Below are 12571 nucleotides of genomic sequence, written 5' to 3' on the forward strand. Positions count from 1 at the left end.
TTGGAGAAGATCCTGAGAGGCAGGATTTATGAGCATTTGGAGAGACATAATCTGATTAGGGATGGTCAGCATAGCTTTGTCAAGGGCAGGTCATGTCTTACAAGTCATGTCTTTGAGGATGTAACAAAACACATTGATGAAGTTGGAGCAGTGGATGTAGTGTATATGGATTTCAGTAAGACATTTGCTAAGGTTCCTCATGTGAAGCTCATTTAGAAAGTAAGGAGGCATGGGTTTCAAGGAGACCTTGCATTGTGCATCCAGAATTGGCTTGCCCACAGAGGGCAAATGGTGGTTGTAGGTGGTTCGTATTCTGCATGGAGGTCAGTGACCAGTGGTGTTCTTCAGGGATCTGTTCTTAGACCCCTCCTCTTTGTGATTTTTATAAATGACCTGGATGAGGAAGTAGAAGGGTGGGTTAGTATGTTTGCTGATGACACAAAAGTTGGGGGTGTTGTGCATAGTCTGGAGGGTTGTCAAAGTTTACAGTGGGACACCGATAGGATGCAGAACTAAGCTGAGACGTGGCGACCCAGATAAGAAAGAAGTGGCTCATTTGGTAGATCAAATTTGAAGACAGAATAAAATATTAATGGTAAGACTCTTGGCAGTATGGAGGATCAGAGATATCTTGGAGTCCATGTCTATAGGACACTCAAAGCTGCTGTGCAGATTGACAGTGATGTTAAAAAGGCGTATGGTGTGTTAGCCTTCATCAGTCATGGGATTGAGTTCAAGAGCCGTGAGGTAATGTCACAGCTATATAAGACCTTGGTCAGACCCCACTTAGAGTACTGTGTTCAGCTCTGGTCGCCTCACTGCAAGAAGGATGTGGCTAGAGAGAGTGCAGAGAGATTTACAAGGATATTGCCTGGATTGGAGAGTGTGCCTTATGGGAAAAGGTTGACCTTTTCTCCTTGGAGCAATGGAGGGTGAGAGGTGACTTGATAGAGGTGTATAAGATGATAAGCATCGATTGTGTGGGTAGCCAGAGGCTTATTCCCAGGGCTGAAATAGCTACAACAAGGGGGCAAAGTTTTAAGGTGCTTGGAAATAGCTTTAGAGGGAAGTCAGAGGTAAGTTTTTCATATAGAGAGTGGTGGGTGTGTGGAATGCACTGCCAACAACGGTGGTAGAGGTGGATACAATAGGGTCTTTTAAGAGTCTGTTAGCTAGGTACATGGAGCTTAGAAAAATAGAGGGCTATGTGCTAGGGAAATTCTAGGCAGTTTCTAGAGTAGGTTACATGGTTGGCACAATATTGTGGGCCGAAGGGCCTGTAATGTGCTGTAGATTTGTTTATGTTCTGTGTTAATGATAGATAATATAAAGGACAATCCTAAAAGATTCTGTAACTATATAAAAAACAATAGAGTAGCAAAGGACAGGATAGACCCCCTGTGTTGTAATTTGTGTGTTGTGACAAGGGAGATGGGCAAGGACTGAAATGTACTTACTGGGAAGAAGGACATGGTAGCTAATGAATTCAGGGAAGAAAAAGTGATATTCTGAAACATACTATTGTAACAAAGGAGGATCTGTTGGTGGTCTTAAAATGCATAAAGGTGAATAAATTACTGGGGCCTGCCCAAGTGTAACCTGTGGGAAGCCAGAGAAGAAATATTTGTATCTTCCTTAGCCATGGGTGAGTTAATGAAAGACTGGAGGGTACCTAATGTTGTGCCTTTATTTAAGAAGGGCTTTAAGGACAAAACCACAAGCAGGTGAGTTTTCCATTAGTGGTGGGAAAATTGCAGGATGGTTTCTAAGAAGCAACTTTCATTTGCATTTGATCAGGGTTTGCATGGGAAATCATGTCTCCTAATTGAACTTTTTGAAGGTGAGCAAGTGATTTAATGAGAGCAGGCAGTAGGCATTGTCTGTGTGGATTTTGAGCATTGGTTTATTATTGTCACATGTGCCAAGATACAGTGAAATGCATGCCTTGCATACTGTTTGTACAGATCAAACCATTACATAGTGCATTGTGCTTGAATAAGGTAAAACAATAACAGCGTAATAAAGCTATTAACTTGGTTTGCATGGTAGGCTGATCCAGAAGGTTTGAACATGGGATCCTGGATGAACCAGCCAATAGGATACAAAATTGGCTTGGTGGTAGGAGGTGGAGGGTTGTTTTTAAAGATTGAGCTGTGAAAGTGGTATGCTTCAGGGTCCCCTATTATTTGCTAGGAGAAATTAATGATTTGGATGAGAATGTTGGTAGCACTGTTAAGTTTGCGGATTAAATGGAGGACATTGTGGAAAGTTATTGAAGGTTACTACAGGATATTGATCAACTATGAAAGTGGGTAAGAAAATGACAGGTGGAATTTGGACAAGAGGAAAGTGATGCATTTTATAAAGTTAAATCAGGGCAGGACATGCACAGCAAATGACCAGATGTTGAGTTACTGTTATTGAACGGAGAAGCCTTGGGGTACTAGTAAATAGTTCCCTAAATGTGGCAGAATAGTTGAGGTAGTGAAGATGGCATATTTGCCATAGTGGATGTGGCATTGAGTAGAAGAGTTGTGGGGGGGGGGGGGGGGAGGGAGAGACTTGTTATAGTTGTACGAAACATTGGTTAGATTGCACTTGCAGTATCGTGTGCAGTTCTGGTTGCCACGCTACAGGAGGGATTTGATTAAGCTAGGAAAGATGCAGAAAAAATCCACAAGGATGTTGCCTGAACTAGAGGGCTTGAGTTATAAGAAAAGATCAGATGGGCTGGGACTGCTTTCCCTGAAGCAAAGAGGCCAAGGAATGGTGTTATTGAATTATGATGAGCCTAGGATAAGGTAGATAATCAGTCTTTTTCCCTGTGTAAGGGTGTCTTAAACTAGAGGCAATAGGTTTAAGATGAGAGGGGAAATATTTAAAGGGGATTTGAGGTTTTTCTCAAGAGGTGGAGTTGCATAGATTAGAAAATGTTAATCATAAGGAGAGGTTGGGCAAGCTTGCATTATGTTCTCTGAGTCAAACTGATTAAAGTGCATAAAATTATGAGCGACATATAAATCGTCTTTTTCCCAGTGTGCAAATATCAAATAATGGAAGGCATAAATTTAAGTTGAGGTCGATGAGGTGTGGGCAAAGTTTTTTTTAAATGCAGGTTTTATGCAAGTCTTGTGTAAGGTATTTTCCCCCTGTAGGTGAATGTTACACTCTGTCAGGTGGATGCAGATATGTTATCAATGTTTGAGACATGTTTAAGTCTATGTGAACAGATGCCGAAAGGAAGCGTATCTATCAATGCAGGCAAATGGGATTAGTTTAAATTGGCAACACAGTTGGCACAGAAATTGTGTGCTGAGACTATTTCAGTGCTACATGCTCTATGAAATTAAAACCTAGAACAGTATAGCACAATGCATGCCCTTTGGTCCATGATATTGTGCTGACATTTTAACCTACTAAACAGTCGATCTTACCCTACTCTACCTTATAGCCATTCATTTTTCTTTTATCCATGTGCTCATTCAATAGTTAATTAAATGTCCAAAAGTATCTGCTACTACAACCACCCGACAGTGCTTTCCACTTAACACTCTATAAAATTAAGCTACTTATACTTTCCTCAAATTACCTTAAAATTATACCTTCTTATATTAACTATTGCCTCCCTGTTAAAAAGACGCTGGCTGTCCATTCTTTGCCTCTTATCATCTTATAAACCTCTATCAAGTTACTTTTCATTCTCCTTTGTTCCAATGAGAAAATCCCTAGCTCACTCAATATTTGCTCCTAAAACATGCTCCCTAATCCAGGCAGCATCTAGGTAAATCTCTGCACCCTCTATAAAGCTTCCATGTCCCTCATATAATGAGGTGACCAGAACAGAACACAATATTCCAAGTTGATCTAACTAAAGTGTTATAGAGCTGCAACATTACCTCATGGCTCTTGAATCTCCCAACTAATGAAGTCCAACGTACCAGAGGCCTTCTTAACCACCATATTAACTTGTGCAACAACTTTGAGGGATCTATGGATGGGCACCCCATCCATAGATTCCTCTACTCTGCTAAGATTTTTGCAATTAATGTTGTACTTTGTCTTCAAGTGTGTCACTTTATGCTTCTCCAGATTAAGCTCCTATTGCTACTTAGCCCAACTCTGCTTAAAATTTCCTCATAAGGCATGCTGTCTAATCCAGGCAGCATCTTGTAAATCTCCTAGGCACCCTCTCTAAAGCTTTTATGTCCTTCCAGAACTAAATACAATTTCCTGATGTAACCTATGATAATCTTCTACACGATCCACAACACCACTAACCTTTGTGTCATCTGGAAGCTTACTAACCTACCCCTCCACGTCCTCATTCAAGTATTTATATAGTAAAGAGCAGGGGTCCCAGAACAAATCCCTGCACAATACCACTTGTCACACATTTCCAGGCAGAATATGCTGCACGTACTATCACCCTCTGCCTTCTGTGTGCAAACCCATTCCGAATTTGTTCAGCTAGATTTTCCTGGATATTATACCTCCTGACTTTCTGAATGAGCCCACCATGGTGAACATTGTCACACGCCTTCCTAAAGTCGAAATACACCTCAACCAATGCTCAACTTTTCATCATTTTGTTTTGTTACTTCCTCGAAGAATTCATTAAGGGTTTGTGAGCATGCCCTGCCCCTCATAAAGCCGTGCCTACTATCCCTAATTTGCTTCTTTAAATGCTTACAAATCTTTTCTCTTAAGAGCCCTCTCAAATAATTTGCCCTCCACTGATGTAAGATTCACTGGTCTATAACTCCCAGGATTATCCCTTTTATCTATCTTGAACAAAGGAATAACTTTTGCCAACCTCCAATCTTCTGGTATTGTTCCTGTGGCCAGTGAGGTACAAATTCTTCCCATAGTAATCTGGGATATATCTCGTCTTGCCTCGGAACTTATCCTAATGTTTTTCAAAAGTTCCAAAACATTCTCTTTTTTAATGTTGACTTGCTCTAGCGTATTAGCTGTTCTACACTGACCTCACATTTCTTCAAGGTCCTTCTCACTGGTGAATACTGAAGCAAGTATCTATTAAGGACTTTTCTAGCTCCTGTTTGTTACACACATTTCCTTTTTTATTCCTGATCATTCCTACCATCACCCTAATTATCCTCCTATTCTTCACATACATCTGGAATGCCTCTGGGTTTTGTTAATCCTATTTTCTTAATATTTTTGCAAAAAACAATGGAGGCCAGTCAATTTCACAACCCAAGTTGGAAAGATTTTTATTTAATGGGGTTTTCAATATTATGATATAAAAAAGGGTATATGGAGTTGAAATACACATCAGCAATGATACAGTTGAATCACTGATGGGAAAGATTATTTGATTGACCTGCTTCCATCCCTGTGTTCCTTTTGCTTAGCTGTAATTAAAACTTTTTCAATGGTGAGCATGCTGTCTTATCAACAGCATTTTTGAATACCAAAATCCATTTGTTTCAGTTTCTCCATAAAAGAAAGCGATAAAGGAAGTCAATCTTTCTTCATTAGGGTAACATTTTAATTGTAGAGATGCAGAGGTGGGGTTTCAACATCTGGGCATTTTTTAAATTATTGACTCTTGTAATACTGCATGCCCAGAAGCAATTGTATAACTCTTTTTGCTTTTTATAAAATCCTTCCCAATTTAACCTACTCTAAAACTAATCTTAAACAATGGAATAGTTCTGATATTTTTGCTTTCTTCGCCTATTATCAATTTAGGAATTCTACACAGTATTCCAAGAGATCTGCAAAGATTTTTAATTTATATGTTTTTATTCCTAGTGCTAAAGATGACATTGACATTGATACTTTGGCAGCAGAGATTGAAGGAGCAGGAGCTCCCAAACCTAAAGCTGGAGGCAAAAAGAAGAAGAAGAAGGAATTTGAGTAAATATGAATTTGTTTTGTTTTGGATTTGTATAATTTTTGTTTTACATTAATAAAAAAAAACTTGGTTTTCCTTTTGTTCTCAAATTCCAGGGAAGATGATATACTGAAAGAACTCGAAGAGTTGTCTCTGGAGAACCAAGTGAAAAAGGATGATGATGAAACTGCTGAATCTTCAGGAAAAGTAAATGCTTAGCTTTTTGATTTTTGTTATTTGTAGACTTTATTTTCTTGAGTACAAAGTTTCTATAAAAATCTGTCTCTTCAAACTACACATTCTCAACCATGAAGATTTCTGCTTGTTAGTAAGAATAGCTCAAAATTTCAAAACCATTCGGGACAAAACAGTTGCTTTGTTACCACAACCACTGCACTGTGTTTGCAGTTTATCCCATCAATAGGATGAACAGCAGTGGCCTGTTCAGTTACCATTTAAAACTTTTCAAGCCTACTGACCTGTTGACCCCTGGCTGCTGTGCTTCATGTCTGTGAACTTTGCAGTGATTTACTTTGCTAATATGATGAACTGAATATCGAGGCTTTGGGCCTACTCCCGAGCTGTTCCAGGGATTTGGATCTAAGGACGCAATTTGGTTTGGAATGCTGCTGTTGTTACTCCCTTCTGTTGTTTGCATGTTTTGGTTTTTTCCTTTCATTGGGGCATTGGGGGTTTGTCTTGTTTTAATTTTAAAATTTTTTTGAATTGGTTTCTTTCGGGTTCCTTGCTTTGCGATTGCCTGCAAGCAAACAAATCTCAAGGTTGTATAATTTATACATTCATTGATAATAAATGCACTTTGAGTCATTGAATCAGTGCAAAAGATGCGTGGAAGTTCTCCCACATTCAAGTTGCTATCTAGGATGAACCTCAGCGGAAAGGTAATTATCATATTTCACCAGATAGTTGAAGGTATTTCAAGGTCAGTAGTAACAACTGGCTTGGTTCATACTGATTACACACCTACTTTGCATTGACCCCAAAATAAGACTTTGTTGCTGCTTGTTTGTTTCTCCAGATAACTCCATCTGTGTGGCATATGTTATAGAAAAGTCCTTTGAACAGAGAACAGTATTGAAATGTTGAATAATTGGTGGCCATAGCAAGGACGGAGGACATTCAGTTCTTTATGTCTGCTCCAACTCTCAAACAGAACTTCTCATTAATGCTTAAAACGCTTCTCTATTTGTTCTAATGCCTTCCCTCTCTTGCCTTGCAAATTCTTCTTAACCATATTTTTATCCATTTTCTTCATGAAGGTCACTTCTAATCAAACCATAAGACTGTAACCACCTGGAAATAGTTACTGTAGATTCCGGACTACAGAGCGCACCTGATTAAAAGCCGCTGGCTCTAATTTTAGAAATAAAATCAATTTTTTACTTGTAAAGGCCGCACCGGATTTTCGGCCGCAGGTGTCCCACGTTGTAATATGAGATATTTACACAGAAAGATATTACACGTGAGGATTTTTTAACTTTTAATTAAATCCATATGGTAACAAAAACAAATACATATTGCAAATGCTTTTTTTCGAACCGTGCCCGTAACGCGGCTACTTTTAAATATACGTTGCGTATACTTCTTTACTGAACAACATTCCAATATCTCCTAACGACTGGTAAAAAATATATATACTGCAGCCTACCAGGAAAAGTTATTGATCGCCTTTAACTTAAAAGCAGCGTTTTCGCTCCGCCGCTCGACCCCCTCCTTTCCGTTTATTCGCAAACGGCATTTTTCCCACAAGACGCGGCGAAACCGGGTGTGACGTCATAGCATCCCGCGATGTAGTACAGAAAACAAATATAGTTAAAACTCTTCTAACTTTAACTAGAAAATGAATTACTAAGCGAAAATATTATAAACTAAATAACTGCCATAAGGCAGCACAATGCTTCGAGTGTTTTCCATGTTGATGAGGGTGAGTACAAATGACTGATTTACAATAATTTAATTGTGAAAGTGCGCTTGATTTATCGTACAATTTCATTGGACCTCTGTGAACTACTCATCAATTTTATTGGTCTACTGTTACGAGGCAAAATGTTTACGAGGCGGCATGAAAAAAAATAATGCATTAGCCGCTCCGTATTAAAGGCCGCAAAGTTCAAAGCTGTTCAAAATGTGGGAAAAAAGTAGCGGCTTAAAATCTGGAATCTACGGTAACTATTGTGGTCCATGCTCTAGTCTGAAATGTACTACATTTGGGGATACAGTGGCATGCAAAAGTTTGGGCAGCCCTGGTCAAAATTTCTGTTACTGTGAATAGCTAAGCGAGTAAAAGATGACCTGATTTCCAAAAGGCATAAGATTAAAGATGACACATTTCTTTAATGTTTTAAGCAAGATCACTTTTTTATCTCCATCTTTTACAGTTTCAAAATAACAAAAAAGGAAAACACCCCGATGCAAAAGTTTGGGTACCCTGCATGGTCAGTACTTAGTAACGCCCCCTTTGGCAAGTATCACTGCTTGTAAACGCTTTCCGTAGCCAGCTAAGAGTCTTTCAATTCTTGTTTGGGGGATTTTCGCCCATTCTTCCTTGCAAAAGGCTTCTAGTTCTGTGAGATTCTTGGGCCGTCTTGCATGCACTGCTCTTTTGAGGTCTATCCACAGATTTTCGATGATGTTTAGGTCAGGGGACTCTGAGGGCCACGGCAAAACCTTCAGCTTGCGCCTCTTAAGGTAGTCCATTGTGGAATTTGAGGTGTGTTTAGGATCATTATCCTGTTGTAGAAGCCATCCTCTTTTCATCTTCAGCTTTTTTTTTTACAGATGGTGTGATGTTTGGTTTCAGAATTTGCTGGTATTTAATTGAATTCATTCTTCCCTCTACCAGTGAAATGTTCCCTGAGCCACTGGCTGCAACACAAGCCTAAAGCATGATCGATCCACCCCCATGCTTAACAGTTGGAGAGGTGTTCTTTTCATGAAATTCTGCATCCTTTTTTCTCCAAACATACCTTTGCTCATTGTGACTAAAAAGTTCTATTTTAACTTCATCAGTCCACAGGACTTGTTTCCAAAATGCATCAGGCTTGTTTAGCTGTTCCTTTGCAAATTTCTGATGCTGAATTTTGTGGTGAGGATGCAGGAAAGGTTTTCTTCTGATGACTCTTTCATGAAGGTCATATTTGTGCAGGTGTCGCTGCACAGTAGAACAGTGCACCACCACTCCAGAGTCTGCTAAATTTCCAGAAGGTCTTTTGCAGTCAAACAGGGGCTTTGATTTGCCTTTCTAGCAATGCTACGAGCAGTTCTCTCGGAAAATTTTCTTGGTCTTCCAGACCTCAACTTGACCTCCACTGTTCCTGTTAACTGCCATTTCTTAATTACATTACGAACTGAGGAAATGGCTACCTAAAAATGCTTTGTTATCTTCTTATAGCCTTCTGCTTCGTGGGCATCATTTATTTTAATTTTCAGAGTGCTAGGCAGCTGCATAGAAGAGACCATGGCTGCTGATTGTTGGGACAAGGTTTGAGGAGTCAGGGTATTTATAAAGCTTTGAAATTTGCATCACCTGGCCTTACCTAACAATGACTATGAACAAGCCATAGCCCTAACACACTAATTAAAGCCTGAGACCTTGGTAAAAGTTATCTGAGAGCTCAAATCTCTTGGGGTGCCCAAACTTTTGCATGGTGCTCGTTTCCTTTTTTTTTCGCTCTAAAATTGTACAAAAGAAAAATAATACACTAATTTTGCTTAAAATGTTGAAAAGGATGTTTCATCTTTAACTTTTTGACTTTTGGAGATCAGTTCATCTTCTACTCACTTAACTATTCACAGTAACAGAAACTTTGACCAGGGGTGCTCAAGCTTTTGCATACCACTGTAAACTGGTGTCAGGTAATCCACCATTATCCTTGCAGCATGATTCGTAATGTTGAAGGAGCTGATTATGGTAACTAGGTTTTCTATCTTGTTTTAGCATTGTACATATCTACCAATTATGCTTAGATGGCCTTGGCCTCACTCTATCAGATATCCCCTTGTTTTGTCTATCCCTTTCCCCACTCTTTCTGTACCTTAAAGCTAATGCTTTTTTCTCTTTTGTAATTGTGATGAAGGATCTTTGACTTGAAGCATTAACTCATCCTCTGCTACTCAACATGCTGAGTATTATCATTATTTTTCTATTTCTGTTATCTGCAGTTTTATTTTTGAGTTTCAGTTACAAATTGAGCTTTAGTGATCTTAATTTTGAATGAAATTTGTTTATCTTCAAATTGAGAATTTCCTGGCATACTTTAAAAGCTATCAATTTAATATATTAAGCAATTGACTTACAGATTCTGGGTGAAGTAGTCAAGCTGACACCAGTTTAACAGAAAGTGATTCGAAGCCCACGCTATTCCAGAATTGTTTGCACACCCTTCCCCTCATCTCTGCACCACACCCCTCCAGCAATTTGATCTTATGAGATATGTCAGGTAGTGTTGAGTGTAGTTTCTGGTATAAGGTACTATTTTTATTGATTTCATTCAATTCTCTTTTCTCTTGACAGAAAGAGGAAAAAAGTAATGAGCCTAAACCAGCGAATAAAAAAGATAAGAAGAAAAAGACTCTGAAAAGCCAAAAATCTAGTTTTGATGATGATGAAGTAGAGGAAGAGGTGGAACTACCAAAAGCCAAAGGTCAGAAGCAGAAATCCGATCAATCTGATGACGATGAATTGGGTGTAAAAGTTAATAGGAAGAATCAGCGACTTCAGCAAAGTCTGGAACTTTCAGAAAATGAGGAACTTGATACTAAGGATCATCAAAAGTCTGTCAAAGACAGTGATGAGGAACTTGATGAGTTTCCTCAAAATAAGAAAGAAAAGAAAAATCAAAAAGGTAATCGCCTCAAGAAAGGTGAAAGTGATGAAGAGGATGCAGAAGACTCCTCATTTAAATTGAAAACAGCTGCTCAAAAGAAAGCCGAAAAGAAAGAAAGGGAGCGCAAGAAACGTGAGGAGGAGAAAGCAAAGCTTCGAAAGCAGAAAGAAAAAGAAGATGCTGAACGCCAGAGAAGGGAAACTGAACTGGAATCTAAACCTCAAAAAGATGCAGTTGATCTTGCTTCTAAAAAAGAGAGTGAAAAATCAAGTGTTACTCCAAACACTGAAGTTAAAGGAATTGATGACACAGGAGGTGCTGAAGGTATTATTTTTCCCATTTGATTGATGAATAGGTTCCAAAAACAAAATAGTTCAGTAGCTGGAACACTAAAGTAACAAAAATTTTGGAAATTCTGAGTAGATACTGTAAAAATCTGTGGAGAGAGAAAACTGATAACAATTGAGTTCAATGAAGTGATTCAGAAAAGAAGCTAGATTAATCTGAGAGGGTGGTTATGCATGGTGTGTGACTTGTATGGTGTTTACCTTCTTCCCCCCCCCCCCCCCCCCATACCAGTTCCTTCTTCACCTTTTGATGATTCATTAACCAGAAAATTAACAGCTTTGGTTATAATTTGCAGGTGAAGAAAATGAAGGGGAGAAAAAGAAAAAAGACAAAAAGAAAAAGAAGGAAAAGGATGAAAAAGAAAAGAAGAAAGCAGGTCCTAGTAAAGCTACAGTCAAAGCAATGCAAGAAGCACTTGCAAGGTTAAAAGAGGAGGAAGAAAGACAAAAAAGAGAGGAGGAAGAACGTTTAAAACGGTTGGAAGAACTGGAAGCCAAGCGTTTGGAACAAGTATGTTCTTTCAGATTAACTGTAACTATGTAGACTTTTTTTGTGAAAAGGCAGTGAATAGTTAATTTTCAATCTAAATTCAAGATTATTTAATGCCATCTGTAAAGGAAAACAAAATAATTGCTACTCTGGATCTGATGCAGCACAAAAATACATAAGATGAAGAACAATAATAAAAAAAAGAAAATAAATGTAAATATATTAGATGTTCTTATACATTTCTGCATAAATATGACGCAAAATCAGATCTTCACAAGTCCTAAAACTAGATAGAGAACCCAATTAAAGCACAAAAAATTATACTTTTTCATTTATTTATTGAAAAAAATGATTCAATATCACATGTATTTGTTGGGAAAAGTATGTGAACCTTGGCTTTCAGTAACTGGTGTGATCCCCTTGTACAGCAGTAACTAGAATTGAATTGAAAATACACATGGACTAAGATGTTAACTGTCCTGTGCTATCATCAGTGGGATCATCAGTTGATCTGCCACCTGTCTTCAGGAGTTTTGGCCCGCTTATGATCAAGACTCCCTCGAGGGGGTGGGCCAGCAGTGCTAAAGCACCACCTCCCACCGATGAGCTTAACAACTTGGCATCTGCCTCTATCAGAGTTGTTGGTCGCTTCCATGCAACAGAATCCAGACGAGTTCAGTAACTGTTGATCAGTCCTGCACATCAGCTTGGAGGAATCTTAGGGCATCCCTCCTTACAAAACTGCTTCAATTCTGCAATGTTGGTGGGCTTCCTTAAATGAACTGCATGCTTCAGGTCCTTCCACAACACTTCTTTAGGGTTAAGTTTAGAACTTTGACTCGGCCATTTCAAAACATGAAATTTCTTCTGCTTTAACCATTCTTTGGTAGACTGACTTGTGTGTTTAGGGTTGTTGTCTTGCTGTATGACCCCCTTTCTCTTGCGCTTCAGTTCACAAATAGATACTGACTTTACCTGTAGAATTTGCTGGTACAATTCAGAATTCATAGTTCCATCAATGATGGCA

At 38.8% G+C, this 12571-nt stretch overlaps 1 protein-coding gene across 1 annotated transcript in view; it reads left to right on the forward strand.

Annotated features, from left to right (window-relative positions):
• Positions 1–12571, forward strand: part of eif5b (eukaryotic translation initiation factor 5B) — a 63450-nt gene that overhangs the window by 4388 nt on the left and 46491 nt on the right. Inside the window, exons 2-5 of the mRNA XM_073043478.1 lie at positions 5779–5883; positions 5977–6067; positions 10395–11031; positions 11351–11565. Coding sequence (XP_072899579.1) covers positions 5779–5883; positions 5977–6067; positions 10395–11031; positions 11351–11565 — 1048 coding nt within the window. The remainder of the gene's footprint in view (positions 1–5778; positions 5884–5976; positions 6068–10394; positions 11032–11350; positions 11566–12571) is intronic.

The sequence above is a fragment of the Hemitrygon akajei genome, chromosome 4 (assembly GCF_048418815.1).
Source record: "Hemitrygon akajei chromosome 4, sHemAka1.3, whole genome shotgun sequence".
NCBI classification, from domain to species: Eukaryota; Metazoa; Chordata; class Chondrichthyes; order Myliobatiformes; family Dasyatidae; genus Hemitrygon; species Hemitrygon akajei.